Raw genomic sequence first — 19,060 nt, 5'->3', positions numbered from 1 at the left:
TGATGATGCAGACGACCCTCTTTGTCTGAGGAGCATTACTGCACCATGGCTGAGCTCCAGCTTGAGTTTCTAGGTATTCCCATCTTTCCCTTTCTATGTGGGGTGGGGGTCCTTCTTCTGTCACTGTGCTACCTAAAGAGGAATCCACATTTCCCAATATTTTGGAAAGAGAGAGACATCAATCAGGTAAGTAAATCAGAGTCCCTCAGAAATATTAAATCTTTCTTTGCAAATAGATGCGTTCCATGCTATCAATTTCCCTCTAAGTACTGCTTTTGCTGCACCTCATAAATTTTAATAAGTTGTATTTTAATTTTCATTTAAAATATTTTTTTTATCTTGAGACTGCTTCCTTGACCAATGTGTTTAGTAGTGTGTTGTTTAATCTCCAAACATTTTGGGATTTCTAGATATCCTTCTCTAATTGATTTCTAGTTTAATTCCATTATGGTCTGAAAACACACTTTGTATGATCTCTATTTTATATTTGTGAAAGTGTGTTTTGTGGCCCAGCACATGTGTATTCTGCTGTTGAATGAAGTAGTCTATAAATGTCAATTAGATCAAGTTGATTGATGGTGCTGTTCAGGTCAACTATATCCACATTGATTTTCCAACTGTACAAACAGTCCATTTCTCATAGAGGGGTTTAAATATACAACAATAACAATGGATTCATCTATTTCCCTGTAGTTCTACCAGTTTTTGCCTCACATATTTTGACCCTCTGTTGTTAAATGTATACATGTTGAGGGCTGTGTGTCTCATTAATGCCCCTCTTTATCCCCGATAATTTTCCTTGTCCCGAAGTCCGCTTTGAAATTAATATAGTTAGTGCTGTTTTCTTTTGGCTAGTGTTAGCATGGTACATTTTCCTCTGTCTCTTTATTTTTACTCAATTTGTATCTTTTTTTTTCCTATTTTTTTCCTCCACAAAGCTCCAGTAGATAATTGTATGTCATAGTTGTACTTCCTTCTAGTTGCTCTATGTGGGACACCACCTCAGCATGCCTTGATGAGCAGTGCATAGGTCCACCAGATCTGAACCAGTGAACCCTGGGCAACCGAAGCAGAGTGTGCGAACACAACCGCTAAGCCACAGGGCCAGCCCCAATATATCTTTAGTTTTTAAGTGTGTGTTTTGTAGACAACATATAATTGGGTCTTGTTTTGTTATCCACTCTCACAGTCTCTGTCGTTTAATTGGTGAATTCAAACCATCTACATTCAGGGATTTTTGTTATATAGTTGGATTAATATCCAATGTAGTTCATTAGACCTATTCTTTTTACTTCCCCACTTTTTCTGCCTTTTCTGGTTTTAAACAAGCATTTTCTATGATTCCATTTTCTCTTGTCTCCTAGCCTATCAATTGTTCTTTAAAAAAATATTTTAGTGGTTGCCCTGGACTTAGCAATATACATTTACAACTGATTTAAGTCCCCTGTAACATTGTTGTCATTCATTTCACTTATCCATACACTATCATCACCCAATACATTATCATTGTTAGGTCAATTGAGAATAACAAAAATAAAAGTTTTATTTTACCTTAATTTATTCCTTCTCTTCCCTTTTTTAATGTAGATCCAAGTGATCATTTTCTTTCTCCCTCAAGAACTTTTTAAAAATATTTATTGCAGGGCAGGACTGCTGCTGCTGAATTCCCTTACTTTTTGTTTGTCTCAGAAAGTTTTCATTTTTCCTTCACTTTTGAAGGATAATTTCACTAGATATAAAATTCTAGGTTGGTGGTGATTTATTTTCTACCAATACTTCAAATATTTCACTCCACTCTCTTCTTGCTTGCATGGTTTATGATGAGAAGCCCATAACAATTATACTTGTTCTTTGAGATGTAGGGTGATTATTTTCTTCCGGGTTCTTTCAAGATTTATCTTTTGGTTTCCTACAGTTTGAATATGATATGTCCAGGTATAGACTTTTTTTAGTATTTACCAGGTTGGGTTCTTTTCTGAGCTTGTACAATCCATGGTTAATTTGTCATTAATTAATGACAATCCTTGGCCATTATTACTTCAAATATTTCTTCCCCTCTCTTCTCTCTTTTTTCTCCTTCTGGTACTCCAATTACACATATCTTATACATTTTGAAACTCTCTTGAAGTTCCTGGATATTCTGGGCTTTAAATTTTTTTTTTTAACTCTTTTTCTCTTCACATTTCAGTTTGCAAAGTTTCTATTGACATACATTCAAACTCACATATTCTTTCCTTGGCCATATACAATCTACAGATGAGCCAATCAAAGGCATTCTTCATTTCTCTTACAGCGTTTTTGGTTTCTAACATTTCCTTAGGATCCTTTCTTACAGTTTCCCTCCATCTGCTTGCATTCCTAATCTGTTCTTGTGTGCTGCCTACTTTTTCCATTAGAGCCGTTAACATACTAATCATCGTTATTTTGGATTTTATGTATGATAATTCCAAAATCTGTGTCGCATCTGAATGTGGATTTGATGCTTGATTTGTCTATTTAGACTGCTTTTTCTTGCCTTTTAGCATGCCTTGTAATTTTTTGTTGAAAGCCAGACATGATGTATTGGGTAATAAGAACTAAAGTAAATAAACCTTTAGTGTGGAGTCATATGTTAATCTGGCTAGGTGCTGGGCTGTGTTTAATATTTACTGTAGCTGTAGATGTCAGAGGCTTCAATTTCCTCTAGTGTCCTTGTTGTTGTCTCCCCTGGTGTCTTTACATTTCCCTCAATCTCCTCCTTAAATAGAGCCTATGCCTTGCAGCTCCTTCTGCTATGATCCCATGACTTGACTGCAGCCCTGTGGATGCGGTGGTAAGGTGTTGGGGGAGGGGATATGATTAAATCTCAGTCTTTTAGGAGTCCTGTGTCCTTCGGCATGATGTTCACAAGTGTTTCCAAGCTTTTTTTTCCTTTTCTTTTCACTCTTTAGATGAGACAAGAAGGCTAGAGGCATTGTAGCTGGGTAGTTTCCCTTTGCCCATGTGAGATAAGGCTTGGTAGTCTTTTCCATGGCTCAGTAGGCTTCCGTAACGGAGAACACTTGGGATATTTCAATGTTTTCAAAATGGTTACATTCTCCCTCCCCACCCTCCCCCACTAGAAACATCAGAGTTTCTGCATGGCTCTTCACTGTCAGAACCTGGTGGGGTTCCTGAAGGTAAAACTTATGAATGGGTGGGGTCCCCTAAGACAGCAACTCCTGGAGTTTCTCACTCTCATGCTAGTCCACATGCATCCTCCAGCAGTTTGTCCAAGTGTCCCTCCACGTGTTTCTACCAGTTTCCGGCTCCAGGGGCTTCTGTTCCAGGTAAGCTGATACTGACTATGATTCTCTGCCGTCACCCTCTCTGAAGATTTTGGGTAGTGGTTTGCCCTGCGACCTCAAAGTCTCTGATGACTCCAAGAAAAGTCACTGATTTTCAGTTTGTTCAGCTTTTTGCTTCTTCTAAGACTGGACTAACGACTCCCAAGCTCTTTAAATGATGGAGCTGGAACCAGAAGTTGCCCATCAAAGGATGATTCTTTATTTTCCTGTTCCTCTTCTCAAATTTCTAAATGAGTTTGGTTGGGTCAGAGAGACAATTAAAATGGGAACTCTAAAGAGGGGAGAGAACATCACTCTTTTAGGGGAAGAGACTGGGCAGAACTAGGGGTTCAGGGAGGTCTAAAGTTTCCATTTGAATCTCACAGACTGTCTGGGTGTGGCAGCAGGTTCCCAAATAAAATCACAAACATGGTGATTCTGTAGTCCTTGACTGGGTTATTTAGAGAGTTTGGGGTCTCTCTAAACAACTCTCCCGGTTCCCAGCACTTGATCATGAGTCATATTCCCACATCAGGCATCACTCGACCAAGGCTTCCTTTGCATTGGGCAGATCAGGAGAGCAGGGCTGAGCCTCTGAGCAGAGACCAGAGCCTGAGCTCTCTTCCAGGATACCGAGTCCTATCTGAGGAAGCACGGATGTGACTGTTGGCCTCAGATTCTATGACTTCCTTGAGCAGAGAACTTCTGACTGAGAATATCAAGGGTGGACCTCCTAGACAAAAATAACACTGAGAGTTTTTCAAAGAATAAAAAATTGAAAGTATCTTATCACCTTTAAAAATTAATGAAAGGAAGGAACATAAAGTTCTAGTAATTAAAACAGAGAGCCATATTATTCTCAAATAATGGATACCTGAGTTTCCTAGAGAGAGGAGCGAGAGAAATGAGGCCCAGCCCCTCATTCTTTTCTTTTTTGTTCTCAGCGTCAGGGCAGAGCCAAGAGGAGAAGGAAAGGGGGAACATCGAGAGGTAAGGTTCTGCCTACTCCACCTGAGCTCTCCAAGGGTGACTCATCCTGTCCTTTCCATGAGCTCCCAGGTCTATGATCTCTGAGGGTGTTAGTCGCCAAACACAGTCCCTCTCAGGAAACAGCCCTCAGGGGAGAGGCTCATGAGAAGGCAGTCAGAACCTAAGACACTTCTCAGATTCCTGCTCTGCCCACCCCTGGGCCAGAAGCAGTGATGGACCTGGGCAATGGGTGTTGCCCAATAGGTGGCCATGGGAGATGTCAAGAGTCAGTACTTCTGTCTCCTGACCTTATGCAAGTACTTTGACTTCCTGGATGATCAGACTCCTCTTTGAGGTAACCACTGACCTACATTCCTCACAGAGTGGACTTCAACATCACATGGGATAATATATAGAAAAGCCCTTTGTGAATGATAAAGGAAGACAAATATGTAAGCACTGTTGTTATTCTCATTAGCCACATGATCTTGAATCCTAATTCTTGGGGCTCTCCAGATCCATCTACCAAAGGTACCACTAAAGGACATTCTACTCAGCCTCCTAAAAGATCTCTTTGCTTCTATCTTTGTCACTTTCCTTGTTTCCCAGGTTGGAGAACTTGCCAGAGTGAAGCAGAGGATGCAAGAAAGGTGCTTTCTCTTCTCCAAAGGTGACTAAACATTACCCTTCTTTCCTGTATTCCTCTTTTTAGCAGAGTCTATAAATTTCTAGGGCCTCGGTGAAGCCTGGGATTGACATGGGAGCGGAAGTCCTCAAAGTCAGAATGTGAAAGTATTGGGGAGAAGGAAACAAGGCAGATTGTGAGCTCAAGACAGTGGGGCAATGTGAAAGGACAGTATGTATTGGGCGGCCCTACTTTTGCCATACATGCAGGGTCCCAAATGTTTGTTCCGGTCCTGGCTACAGCTTTGTACCTCCTGTCTCCTACAGCCCCCTGGGCCAGCATCATGACACCATCCGCGTTCGTCAACTCTTATGTCCAGACCCCTTCTGTGAAGTGTGTAATAGCGCAACTGCTGAGGTCAATCGGCTGCTGTTCCTGGATGACCTGGAAGATGATACTCCCTCTGTGTCCTCTCTGGCTTCCACAGCTTCTGCAACTGAGTCATCATTCACTCTGTCCTCTGCCTTCTCAGAAGGCGCTCCAGGAGACCAAATACCAGCCCCTCTGCCTGAGCCTTCCCCACCACCTCCCTCCATTCTCTCACCTAACCCAATGACACCCTTAGCTGACTGTCTTTCACCCTCATCACCAGGTCACTCTCTCCTACCAGATCCTTTTCCTCCTTTGGATTCCAAATGCTCAGCAGACCATTCCCCACCCCTACCCCTTGCCTTTCCCTCTCTCCCACCAAAGGACACTCAGACACCAGATCCTATTCTCCCATCAGAGGACACTTTGTCTCTGAATACCATCTTCTCTCTTGACCCCACCCTTTCCCAAAATCTCATTCCCTTTCCAAATTGGTCCCAGACAATGAATCCCACTGATTCACTGGCTTGTCATCATGCACCACCGACCCTGTCTGTCTCACCACGCCCAGACCACCCTTTAACTCTGACTCGATCTAAATCAGTTTCCATCTTATTGAAGCCTGTTCCAGAGAACTCATCTCCAGATCGCCCCGCTGGGTTGGCCACTTGTGTTCCAACAGTCAGAGGCACTGACCATTCAAACCTGTCAATTTCAGAATTCTCTTGTTGGCAGGCTCAGGCCAAGAACATGTTCTTCCCCACATTATCGCATGCTGATTTTCAGCGACAGCATGTTTCCCTCCATCTACCAGAGACCTGTCTCTGGGCAGACTCTGCTACCAAGCACATGGAGGCCAGTAGCCATTCTTTCTTTGGCCTTAACATTCAGGCACTCTTGGCAAGACAAATGAAAAGAAGAACGGATTTTAACACTTTCGAGAAGAAAGAAAAGGAGGAGGCACTATTTTCAAAACAAATGTGGTCACAAAAACAACAGACATCTTCAGGAAATTCACTGAAGCCATCTGATCTGCAGGACACCACAGACGCCAAAAGTGGCTGGGACATCAAAGGCAAACCAGAGCAGCTGCGCATTTGTCAGCAGCTACTGTACGTCAAGACTTTGCAGGAAAACTTGCAGCAAAAATATAGCCAGCTCTTCTGGGGTCTTCCCTCTCTGCACAGTGAGTCCCTAGTGGCCACTCTCCTGGTTTCTAGTAGTAGTTCCCCACTAGAGTCTCCTTTTGTCTTATTCAATGGAATCTGCAATGTTTCTGCAGTCAAGATGTGGGATCAAGAATTTCCACCACTTCCCCGTGCCCAACCTCTTCCCCTCCCCAGTGTACATCCCCAACCCTTGCCTCAAACCCTGCCCCAATCTCAGCACCTACCTTTCACGCAGGTCCAGCCCCAGGCCCACCTTCAATCCCCACTCCCAATCCTACCTGCCTCTCCATCCCAGATTAGGAACTGTGGAGTGTCTTTCCAAAGACCCCAGAATGAGTCAGACTCTCATATCTCAACTGAAAATCAACACCTAGAGTGGCACGTGTTGCAGAAGCAACAGGAAAGTTTGCGGGGTGTAGTCCCTGGGTTCCAAAAATCTCAAGAAGCCATTTTTCCTCGAGCTCCCAAGCCTTCATCGGTCAGCCAGTCGTCCCACGCCTATGTACCAGTCTCCATCCTTCCTGGCCATTTTCATATTACCAGTGAGCCCCAGGAGAAACTGGAGCTCCACGCTCCAAGGAGGCTAATCCCACACTGCTGCCTCCACACCTGTAGGAATCTAGAGTTTCTAGCACTGAGGGAGCCTCAGTGTAAATTCACAGAAACATCTCAGCAGAAAGGCAGACACGCTCATTCACAGCTCTCTGAGCTTCACAGCCAGAGTAGCGAGGATCTAGCAGAGACTGAATTGAGTCTCCCAGGAAGCTTCCACGGGAGGATCCCAACAAACCGTCAGCTAAGGAAGGACATGAGGAGGAATCTTGGGTATATCCTAGAGAAGAGCCCAGAAGACAGCCCTCAAAGGGTCTCTGAATGCTACCTAGTGAAGGGTCTGAGGGCTGCCTCAGAGACAAAAAGTAACTGTGTGTGGCACTCAAGCATTCAGTCAGGGAATGAATTCTTAAATGTCTCAAGGAAGGACATAGACCAAAATGAAATCAAAACCATTCTTACATTACATCTAAGCAAGAAGTTTTGGCAGATCACTGAGGGGAGGATCCCCCTAGGGGTGTGTCTTTCATGGCTGGCTGATGACAAGCCATCTGCTCCTCCTGGGAGTTCCCACACCAATATGAAAAGCAGAGATTCAAAAAACACAATAGTAGGTAGGGTCTACCACCAGATTACCACTCTAGAGCTTTCTTTTCTTGATCCCAATACCCGACAGGTGCTAGAAGCCCATATTATAAGGTTTCGTGTGAGTCAGAGGTGGGGCCTACCCCTCAAAGTTCTTGAATCTATAAAATTCTATAAGTTAAGAGATGCCAAAACACGGCCTCTTCCCCAATTTGACTTTCTCTCCTCAGCCACCTGTATTTCTGGGGTGGATTCCAAAGCTGAGGTTTCCAAGCCCCTGCAGGGAAGCTCTCAAAGTTTTCAGGGAAACAAGGTGAGAACAACAAATTCAGTCCCCATCCTGGATCATCCTCTCCCTGCTACCTCATCTGTGGGCAATGAAGGACGGGGAGCCCTGAAACCATCCCACTCCGATACCGATTGTGAGCTTGCCGAGGATGTCCAGACAACTGAGCACGGCAGACAGACTTTAGAGCCCCTCCCACACAGCATTAAAGACGAAGTGAATCAGAGTAAGACTGTACTACACAAGAGATGCAGTCCAGAAGTGCCCACAAGGCAAGCTGGGGCTGGACATGAGCCAAGCGGTGAGAATGTGGGCTCCAGTGAGAGAGTACAAACGATTCAGGGCCAAAAGACGGTGGAGAAGAAGTTAGAACATTTTTCCATGTCTGCCATGAACTTCAGGGAGATATTCAAGGCTGAGGAGCTGTGTGCTCTTAAATCACAATCCTGTGACATCTTGACAACCAGCGAGTTACGAAGCTCCCAAATGGTAAGTGTCAATACAAGTAAAGTAGAAACTACCCTGACCACCGAATGTCCCTCACCAAAAATACCACTTCTCCAAGATTCTAAACTACCAGACGTTAAAAAACAGCTCCACAATGAGTTGAAGTTTCAACTGAAGAGCAGAGGGAACACCCAGGCTCAAGCCTGTCACACTGACATGTCCTTTACTTTAGATAGCTTGCCTTCCAACTCCTCCCTGACTCAGTCCCAGAGCATCTCCAGTGGGGACATGGGAGCCTCCCAGGTGCTGCATGTCCACTTGGAGGACAATGGAGATTGGCAACAGCCCTGGGTCTCTAAGTATGTCTTATGCAAGTGCCAGCATATGAATTTCCCACCAGCTGCAAAGAGAGTGAGACCTCTGCGCTCCAAAGCAGGAGAATGTGGAAGTGAGGATTCAGGAGCTGGGACATCTAAAGCCAGGCAGAAGAGACACCCTGTTGAGGACACAGAATTAGAGGACACTTCCCTGTCTCTGTCACAGAATGAACAGCTTCCTCCTGAAAGTTACTTCAGAAAAAAAATGAGGCAATTTTTTCAGTGGCTTTCTTCCAAGAGAACAATCACAGGGCAGGAAAGTCCCCAGCAAAAAGCCAAGTTCATATCAACCTTTGCGCAGCACCAAGACCCCGCTGAAAGTGCAGCTCTCCTTGAGAGTTGTGGGCCTCCTGAAGCTCATGAGCTCATGATAGCCATTGGGAAGATCCTAGAGGAGAAACTGGCACGTAGGTACGAACCTGAGCCCTCGGAGTTCAGTCAGCAGAAGGAGGAACTGCAGGCCCAGGTAGAGCCTGACAAGGCACATCCCTCCAACTATGGGGCTCTCTCTGACCCACAGCAAGGGGCATGGGCAGGTACCAAGTCTTGCAGCCAAGTCTCTGCTGATCAGAGTTGATTTAAAAGTGTTAGACAGAACAGAGACAGGATCAGACATCCCCAGAAATGTTCAAAGACCAGCATTTATGCCAAAGTCAACCCCCTTCCCCACCCTCCAGGGAGCCTGGGCCCCATCCAAGCCCCACCTGCATGCATCAAGTACACCAGGTCCCTCAGGCCACCCTCAACCCTCATGAAGGCACTGTATTCAGAGATTTGACTCTTCTGTTCAAACAGAAAACGCTTCTCCAACACTTTCAGGGAGAAAAAATGTCCCCAAAGAAATCATTCAGTTTTGGTTGAGAAAGCCTCACAGTTTTCATGGTAACATACCCTCTGATGAGAGCAAGCTTTCTTTAGCACAACCGAGGATACTGATCCTCCTCAATAAATGTTCCCGCTAACAGAGAGTGGTGTTCTCTGTGTAGTGCACTGGGGGCGTGGGTTCAGGGTATCCTGGGGCTTCTGCTCTGGGAAAGGAAGGAGAGAGGTCAGCTCTGACTGATTTCCTCTTTCAGTTTCTACAAGATGACCAGTCCCTTGTAGGAGGCCTGACAGCGGCCTTCTCAGTTTTATCCTGGGGTCTTTTATTTGACCCTCCTCAGCCGTGCCATATTTAAAACACTTTATTTTTTCATAATAAGTCTACTCTAAAAACTTTTGGGCCTTTTCAAAGAGGGAAAAACCCTTCAAGTCCACAACTTGGCTCAAACTTTCTTTCATCTGCTCCCTCACTATCCTGAACTATACACAGCTGCAGGGTGGGGTGAGTTCCTCTGGAACGATACAGCCAGAACACCTCCTTGTTGCCTCAGGACGTCGTGGAATTGGGGGTGGTTAGGCCCCGAGGTGAGTGGTAGGGAGAAATCTTCCTCGTGGATCTCTTGGTGAGGAATAAATGCCATTTGATTCTAAGAGCACTTCTCTCCCTCATGAAGACTGGGGTGATGGGCCACGTGCCTCCCTCACCTGACCCTAATCAAAATGGCTGGCAGTTCAGCAGTCTCCTTCCTCTGCCCTTACTGAAACAGTAGGGAAGACAGAACTTGCAGCTCTGAACAGGAGCAGGGACATGAATATTTTCCTGAAAAGAGTGGCTTACCTTCAGTTAGAAAAAGTTGTTGATTCCAGAGTATCTCACAGGTAGGCAGTCACTGAGAGGGGTGTGTATGGATAGGTTTTGTGATCGTGCACACTGGGGTGGCCAGGGCTGGGTCTAGAAACTGGGTGGGTCTGGCTGAAGAATCTGTTATATGTGGAGTGTTAATCTGTCCGCAAGGCACATTTTGAGCTCAACAATGAGGTCTCCCTGCTGGTGAGGGCACCTCGAGAGATGGAAGAGCCACTCCTCAGGGAAACCTCCTCAGGAGGCCTAGCTTGACAGTATTATTGCAAGACCAACAGATCACCTGGCCATCATTTGTAGGAACGGTCATCAGGCAGCCACCCAGAATTTGGGGGAAAGGGAGACAGAGAGTAAGGAAAATCTAATGGTGGAGTGAGTGGAAAAGGAAGACAAAAATGAGGAGGGGAAGAATGAGCTCATCATCACTCCCCATGACTCCATCCTGGCCATCTACTCCACCCAACACTGCCTTACCTAGGCCTCACCTACTGGAGACTGATCAGGGCTTGGTAGAGTAGAAGGATACCACTGCAGCATAAGAGGACGTGGGACAGTCTTTGAGCATGAAGACAGTATCTCCAGGAATGTTGTCAGTGAGGTTGTCCTCCTACTTGTTGCCTGCCTTAGCAGCCATGCTACATCTTACACCAAGGTTATGGTAATTTAGCAGTCTCGTAGCTATCTATTATGTAACAAATACCCCCAAAATTTAGTGGCTTTAAAAAACAAATACTTATTAACTCATAGTTTTTGTGGGCCAGGAATCTAGGCAAGGCCTACCCGGGTTCTCTGCTCCAGGATCTCTCACAAGGCTGCCATTAAGGTATCAGCTGGGGCTGGGGTCTCATCTGAAGGCTCAACTGGGGAAGCACACACTTCCGGGCTCACTCATATAGTTGTTGGCAGGACGTTGGCAGTTCCTCAAGGCCTGTTGGACTGAGATCCTCAATTCCTGGCTGGCTGTGGGCTGAAGCTGGCTGGAGGCCACCTCACTTCCTTGTCATGTGGGCCTCTCCAACATGGCAGCTTGCTTCATCAAAGCCAGGAGAGACTCTGCTAGCAAGACACAAGTTACAATCTTTTGTAAACTAATGAGGGAAATAACATCCCATCACCTTTCCCTTATTCTATGAGTCAGAAGCAAACCACTAAGCCCAGCCTACACTCCAAGGCAGGGGTTTACACAAGGGTGTGAACATCAGGAAGCAGGGATCATTGGAACCTTCTTAGAAGTCTTCCTAACACCAGAGTTTCTTCTTGGACACCTCACTCAGTTCACAGAAGCAAAAGTGACCAAAGGTGCCAAGTGGATCCTTGTCCTCATCCATCTCCATGTCATCAAGGTCAAAGCTGTTTAACAGCTAAGTGGAGTGGTGGCTGGCAAGAAAAACAACAAGGGGGGTGGCGCATCCAACGAAAGAGGAAAGGTGGCATAGAGGTAAAGGTGGTGTGGGGTCCTCATGAATGGTAGAGTGAAAGGAGCCCGTAGAACCACCTGACTCACCACTGCCAGTATTCAGACTTAGAGGGGAGGAAAACTTAGGTGCAATAGGGCTCACCCTGGTTCCACCACAGTCTCTCTACTCTGCTCTAGCTCGCAGACCAAAGGCCTAAAGATGCAACCTTCAGCTCCTGTAGAGATAGCCAGGCTTATAGAGGAAGCAAACCCTACAGGCTGCAAAGTTTAACTTCTCCTCTTATTAATAACTGTAATAGAGCACATCCATCATTTCAAACTTGGTTCTCACAGCTTGAACATCAGAAAGAATGAGTCACACAATTGATGGCAAAGCCTCTACTAGAGAATTCAGCAGATAACTCCCATTCTGGGATGTTTTCCACGTACCCAGGGTCCAAGGACTTCTAACCAAGAGAGAGGTCATGGTTTAAAGGGGCTGAGTTACTGGCTTGAGGTCACATAAGTCATATCTGGTACCCAGATATTTGCTTCCATTCAGAGAAACATTGGAGGAGGCAATGAGACAGAATCTGCACACTCAGCACATCTAGGAAGTGACCTGTCCAAATAAGGTAGCAGCACCACCCAGGAGTGATCCCACACTCTTGCTCTGCTTCTAGGACTGTTTTCCTTTTCACCAGACTCCCGTTCCTATCAGAAAGCAGGACTGTCATCAAAAGCAGAGGACTGTATTAGCTGAACAATGATTGGAGAGATGAGGATCAATTTCTCTAGAAAAAGATTTCATGTGCTTTGTGCCCACACCTAAGGATCAGTGTTGTGCAAGTTCAGAGGCATCTCATTTACATCATACTTTGTGGTGCCTGAAGAACTGTCACTGACATAGAATTTAATGGGAATGGGCTACCTGAATTTTTACAACCTCAAGCCCACACTCCAAACCTAATGTTAGGGCAAATAAAATGCATGAATTGACTAGCACCTTGGTGTGCACTGGGCACAGGAGCCCAAGATGCCAGCTTCAGGCATTGTGAATTTCTCTGGTGCCAAGTGCTCCCTAAGGGGATCAGCTTCCCTCAGGCAGCCTTCATGGGGATTAACACTGAGAACTCTGCCGCAATCTGCAGCCACAATCAGTGGGCCCAGGCTATGAGAAGGGGCTCTTCTCTTGAGGCCTCTAGAACTTCCACTGGCCTTGAATCAGAGCCTAAATCAAGCTGTTACTTTCCTGGGGTCACAAGGACACGTTTGGTCTTCATTAAGGAGGCAAGTCGCAGCTCAGAGACTTGTGGAGGCTGCCACCTTCTCTCTCCCACGAGACTCAGGGTCTGTTTCTTCCTTCTAGGGGGGCAGGGAGCAGCGAAGCAACGGATTATTATGCAAGTTTAGCAGTGCTTCACTGTGGGAGGGGGTTGGGCTGACAATGACAAGAATGGGTAATTCTCCTCTGCAGGGATTCTCGTCCAGCTTGAGGCAAACTTCATTTGAGGCGGGATAATTTACCAAGTTGTTGAGTGCCATTTCTACCCTCTGCCAGAGAGAACTCCAGAAAGAATAAAAGTTAACTTTCCCCATTTGTCTTACAGCAAGTTCTGGGCTTCTGGTCTCAGGGGTTGTCAATGGCTTTCACTTTTCCTGACCCCAACCAGAAGTTGGGAGGCACCTGTTGTCCAGTCCTGTCCAGACCCTCATGGGAGACAAGAACTTAGCTGGGTGCTCCCAGGAGAGAGGAGACAGTGGTTGACACATGTGCTGGGGTGAGAGAAGGCGAGTTGCCTAAAGGTAGCAGTGGCTCCAATGCCCTGAGAAGCAGGATGTAGAGACGAGTCCCTTAGGTGGACAGGTTCTGTGTGGAAATCCTCTAGGAGACAGCACAATGTTTTATGGGATGAAGTGATGTGCTGAGGTGACTAATCATCAAGCCCCACCATCTTTAGAGCTGCAGCAGACACCCCATCGTTCACACTTGGCACAGAGGCCGTGCAGCCTCTGGCCTTACAAGGGCCAGAAGGCAGAAGGGCTTGGACAATGAAAATTCCAGTGGCAACCAAGACGGACTCAAGATCACAGGGTCTTTCCTACTATTGGACAGGGAATACTAAACTACTCAGGCAAAAGACCCCAGTAATGACCAATATTGGATATCTTCCTACCCTTTAAAATGGGGCTTTGAGCCAGATTTAATTCCTCCCCACCCCAAAGCCCCAGTAGATAGTTGTAAGTTGTAGCTGCACATCCTTCTAGTTGCTGTATGTGGGACGTGGCCTCAGCATGGCCGGAGAAGCGGTGCATCGGTGCGCGCCCGGGATCCGAACCCGGGCCGCCAGCAGCGGAGCACGCGCACTTAACCGCTAAGCCACGGGGCCGGCCCGAGCCAGATTTAATTTAATTTAGAAAAGTTAAGTACTGCTTGTTGTACTTCAATGTTGTGGAACAAATTTATGCTTTTATGTATATTATCCCGCTTAATCTTTACAATCCTTTAAAGCAGGTTCCTTTACCCTCTTTACAGAAGGGCATGACCTGAAGGTCAGAGAAGGTAATACATATTCGGTGTGCTAGCTCAGAAGAGGGAGCCAGGGATGGAGAGCCTCCTTACACTGTGAGGGGTTCTCTGGATGTAAATGACAGCAAACACAAAGAGGATCTGTTGACTCAGGCACCTGAAGAAGTCTGGGAGTAACGCCGCCCTCAGGCAGGAGGGTTCATGCTGGGGCTCAGTTGATGTCATCAAGTTACAGTTTCTATCCATTTCTTGGCTCTATATTCTGCACTGGCTTCACTGTAAGACTTTCTGTCTGGCAAGTTCGTAGCTACATCTTCCAAACTAAAAGTGCAGCTAAAAATGGGTTGTCTCTCCCACTAGTCCCTTCAAAAGTCCTACTGTGCCTTATTGGTCAGGCCCATCCCTGACCAATCACTATTGCCAAAAGCATGGAATGATCTTGTCGGCCAAGCTTGAGTTAGACACCCATCTTTAAAGGAAGAGCGTTGGGGATGGACAACTGTACTTGCCCATGAACCAAAATTGACAATGGGGTTAGTTCCCCAGAGGGCAATAGAAGGACAATTTCCAGAAGAAGAGTGAATGCTGGGTGTCAAAACAAAAACAAAACAGACGACTACCACAGCCCTCTCGCTCACTGCCCCATTTCTGCCTTGTCCAGAGTCATGCCACGGACTGAAGCTTAGAGTTGCAGGAAATGCCAGTTCTCTGGAGGACAGGACAGGAACTTAAAGCAGAAGGAATCAGTCAGAGGCCTCAATATCTATGTGGATAGACCATCCAATAATCTGACCTCTCACTGTCTACTCCTTCTCACCTTAGAGCCCTTTACTTCCATTCCACTTCAGTTATGGCCATATCCTAGAACTTATCACCAGGAACTCTTGTGTGTTCTGAAAAAATACAGTCTGACATTTCACCCCTTATCTGCTTATGCCGTCAGCAGGCCAGTTCCTCAACCTACTCAAGAACTACAAGCCCCTGTCCATCTGACAACTTTTTGTCTTCATTTCCTCCCTCTCCAAGGAAAACTTCATGGTCCATCACTTAACCCCAAACCTAAAGAGCTCTACACTAAACAGCCTACCCCATTCTCCTTTCATCCGTCCCACCTGGCAAAATCCAACTCTGCCTTTTTCAGACCTGCCTTGAATAAGAGGCTGATTCCTCTTGGATAAAATCACACAAGTGTGTTCGTGCCCCATAAACTTCAACTACTCAACTACTGGTCAGCTCCACCACTGCCTGAGAATCATCAGTCATTCCTCCTGTGTCACCACGTACCAGGCACTCTTCCAAGCACTTGGGACATCCAGTGAAGGAAACAAACCAAGCCCCCTGTCTTGGTGGAGCTTTTATGACTGTTTTCTTAGCCGATTCTCTTCTGTAAGTTCTCAAAATGATTTCACTTTCCTACAAGTTGTCCACACTCCTCAATTGTTGAGCACATGTGCTGGACCACCACAGGGGAATGAGAGGCCATCAGATGGGCATTTTTCATCATAAAAACTTCAACATAAAAACACCACCAAAACGAAAACGTGAATCCACATCCCTTCTTTCCTCTTCCCTTCCTATCATACTGAAAGGTTTCCCTCGATGCTTTCCTTGATCCTCCCAAGCTGGGATCTGCCCTTGCTTTCCAATGCACAACACTCTTCGCGTGTGGAATATTTGGCTTAATTATCTACCTTTCCAGAGGACCTGGATTATGTTTACCTCATCACAGCAGGGCACACCTAGCAGAGCTCAGAAACTTCTGGAGAAATGTACAAGCAATGGGATGGATTTCTATGGGGAGGCCCTGTCAGGCATGCTCTGGGGACGGGGCCTGAGAGACTGAGAGGCCTGTTTGGCTTCTTAAAGGTGGCAACACCAGCGAGATGGCCAGACGTCTCACCTCAGGCTTCTGGATCCTGTTTCCATGGCTTCTGGAAGACAAGAGTTGAGATTCAATTCAAAGACAGGTTCTGACAAAGGTTTCTGGATGCCTGAGAGACCATGCCCCTGCCTTGCCTGAAGGATCCTTCCCTCCATCCGCTATTTCCATCCTGGAGGGCAGGGCCTCACAGCCTCTCAGACCCCAAGCCCCTCAACTCCAGGCACAGCCTTAGAAGACACTCAGAGGCCGAGGGGTGGGGCTGTGCCTGCCCAACATGGATCCTTGGGGGAGGGCACTCTAAGGAACTCCATCAAGGTGATCATAGTAATAACTAGAGTAACAATACTGATGTCTGTTAGGGCTTCACCTGGCACTGGCTGCCTGGCCTTGCACAAGTAACCTAAGTCTCAGATCTAGTCTATTATCTACGGAGATACTAACATGTATTAACAGGGCTGGCCCAGAGAACTGGAAAGAACAAGTAAAGAGCTTTGAACAGTGTTTACCTAACACTAGAAGTTTAACATGTGTTACCTATTATTATCACTCATTTAAAATGTTAGCCCTCCTCTTTATCATTTTAGAAGTATCAATTTGCAACTCATGCATTCTTCCTTCCTTCCTTCAGAATGAACTTATTTAGTACTTGATACATGCCAGACACTGTGCTAGGCTCTGGAATACAAGAGTAAGCAAAGACATGGAGTCGCTGCCTTCATGGATCTTACAGACGAGTAGGGAAACCAGGCAGAAATTAAACAATCATATAAGATCATATACATGTCCTGTGATACATTCTATGAAGGGTTCCTGAGCTGGTTGATGGTGCCAAGGGAGTTAAAAACATGGGGATTTGGCCTCACCAGAGAGGAGAGGGTCTTCCTCAAGTGTCCCTCAGGAGCTGACATGGGGTATGAGGTAAAAGGTGAGGAGACAACTCGGCAAAGCAGGGAGGCAGGAGTGTTCCAGGCAGGGGAATCTGTGTGATGAGAGCAGAGAGTGAGGCGGGAGAAATGTGATGCAACAAGAAGAGGGAAAAGCACGGGAGGCACAGCTTACGCAGAACACTCTGTGCCAAATCACCCAGTTAAGTCTTTGGAGCAATGCGGAGCCAGAAAAAAATTTAGGTTAGGATTTATGTGTATGTGTAGGGTATTCAGATTTTAGTTGTATTATTTGAGTTTCCTAAAGATTACTGTAAATTAATACTGTAAATTAATGAATTACTGTGATTTAATGTGAAGAATGTTTTGGATGGCGTAAACAGAATGTGAGAGACCAGTTAGAGGCTACTGCAGTAATCTGCAAGAGACATGACATCAGCATGGACCACGCTGGTGGTGGCCAAGGTGGAGTGATGTGGATGGACGTGAGCGGAATTTCACAAAATTCCTAATGTGTAGAGATGGATGAGGTTGAGGATGGGGCAGGGAGAGCTGGGTACCATTGCTGACTTCATTAATTCTAATAAGTTGGAACACGTTTTCTTTTGTTTCCCTCCTGTGCCCAAGAGGTACAGGTTGGTGCAACATTTGGGGTCTTTTATAGAGTTGGAAAAGTCAGCAGACACAAAATATCTGAAAAGGCTGCTTGAGCTGCTGATTAGCCAAAATCAAAGAGGAAGTTCACCTTCAACCCTTATCTTTGTTTTTTCCAGCTGCAGAAATCATTTTCGGTTGCTCTCTGATTCGAGTAAATAACACTCCCTATCACCTTATCCCTTTTTTTTTTTTTTTCAGGAAGATTGGTCCTGAGCTAACATCTAAAGCCAATCTTCCTTTTTTTTCTTTTTTCTCTCCAAAGCCCGGAGTACATAGTTGTATATCCTAACTGTAGGTCTTTCTAGTTCTTCTATGTGGGACACCGCCTCAGCATGGCTTGATGAGCAGTGAGTATGTACGAGCCCGGGACCTGAACCGACGAACCTCGGGCAGCCAAAGCAGAACACGCAAACTTAAAAGCTGAGCCACCGGGCCGGCCCCTCACCTTAGCAAAGGCTTGCAAACCCCTTCCTCACCGACCCTCAGAGGGTCAGTTCCACTTCTACATTTTCACTGGGACATGACTCTCACTGACAGTAGAAAGTTCGGCACCCAGACCTGCAGCTGTGAAAACACTTGCTCCTCTCCAGAACTATTAGTACTTCTGGGAAACACGTCCCAGTGCCAACCACTCACTGGTCCTGAAGTGACCCTGTTACTTGGGGAGGTAGTAAAGGAAATGATATTTTAAAAACCCCAAGTGGCACTCTCTTTGGCTATCAAAAGGTGTAAGTGATTAAATGCTTACTAGAGTTAAAGAACAGGCAGTAAACGGGGGCTGGATGCTCCCCAGAATCTACGTGTCAGCAAAACATATCTCAAGCTTAGTGAAATAACCCAGGACCAAGTGTTCTCCTCAGTGGGATAATTAGACAACAGAGGTGGTCAATTAGAAAAGCTAACAATTTCTTCTGTCCCTGCTTTAGAATTTTTATTACAACCAAAACTCAATCCTTAGGCAGATTTAAGAGCACAGGACAAAGACTGCTAGAAGTTGAACTGCTGGGAGCAGAGCCCATGTTTCATGCATGTTTGTATCCAAGCATATCCCCGGTGCTTGTTACGTGGTCGATTCTCAGTGAGTGTTGGTTGGCTAAAGGATTCCTCTGTGTTTTCATGGGGTATTTATATGGTGTGAGGAGTTAGTCATTTTTTGCACCACTTGGTAGAGATGGATGCTTCCTGTACTCCGGATTTATTTTGAACACTATTTAGCTACAGGGAGGATCTAAAAAGAAATAACAAAGACATCAGTTTTAGTATGATTTTACATATACAGATAGATACAATTGCTGACTAGGTGCAGATATGAATGCTCTCCCTGGAAGATGGCTTTGCAACCT

The 19,060-nt window shown here is 45.8% G+C and overlaps 2 protein-coding genes across 8 annotated transcripts in view; one reads left to right on the top strand and one right to left on the bottom strand.

Moving 5' to 3' along the window:
• LOC131419993 (uncharacterized) overlaps positions 1–19,060 on the bottom strand; it is a 56,857-nt gene that overhangs the window by 7,778 nt on the left and 30,019 nt on the right. For 2 of the 7 annotated variants that reach the window (XM_058565640.1, XM_058565641.1), the window contains 2 exons: positions 16,195–16,225; positions 11,426–12,478 (listed from right to left, as the gene is read on the bottom strand). In XM_058565640.1, the coding sequence (XP_058421623.1) occupies positions 12,323–12,478; positions 16,195–16,225 (187 nt within the window). In that variant the 3' untranslated portion in view covers positions 11,426–12,322. Of the gene's footprint in view, positions 1–11,425; positions 12,495–16,194; positions 16,226–17,039; positions 17,156–19,060 lie in introns of those variants that run through there. The other 5 variants (XR_009223425.1, XR_009223424.1, XR_009223426.1 and 2 more) reach the window with 5 other exon arrangements.
• LOC131419866 (spermatogenesis-associated protein 31D1-like) lies at positions 5,773–9,261 on the top strand. Its single transcript, XM_058565370.1, has one exon. It carries the CDS (start codon positions 5,773–5,775, stop codon positions 9,259–9,261), a length of 3,489 nt encoding a protein of 1,162 aa, XP_058421353.1.

Source organism: Diceros bicornis, chromosome 22, assembly GCF_020826845.1.
Source record: "Diceros bicornis minor isolate mBicDic1 chromosome 22, mDicBic1.mat.cur, whole genome shotgun sequence".
In the NCBI taxonomy this organism is placed as follows: domain Eukaryota; kingdom Metazoa; phylum Chordata; class Mammalia; order Perissodactyla; family Rhinocerotidae; genus Diceros; species Diceros bicornis.
The sequence above is the reverse complement of the archived record's forward strand: the minus strand, read 5'-3'. Positions and strand labels throughout refer to the sequence as shown.

Bases quoted from the DNA above. Each gene is read 5' to 3' on its own strand.
- LOC131419866 (XM_058565370.1), top strand. From the start codon at position 5,773: ATGAATCCCACTGATTCACTGGCTTGTCATCATGCACCACCGACCCTG.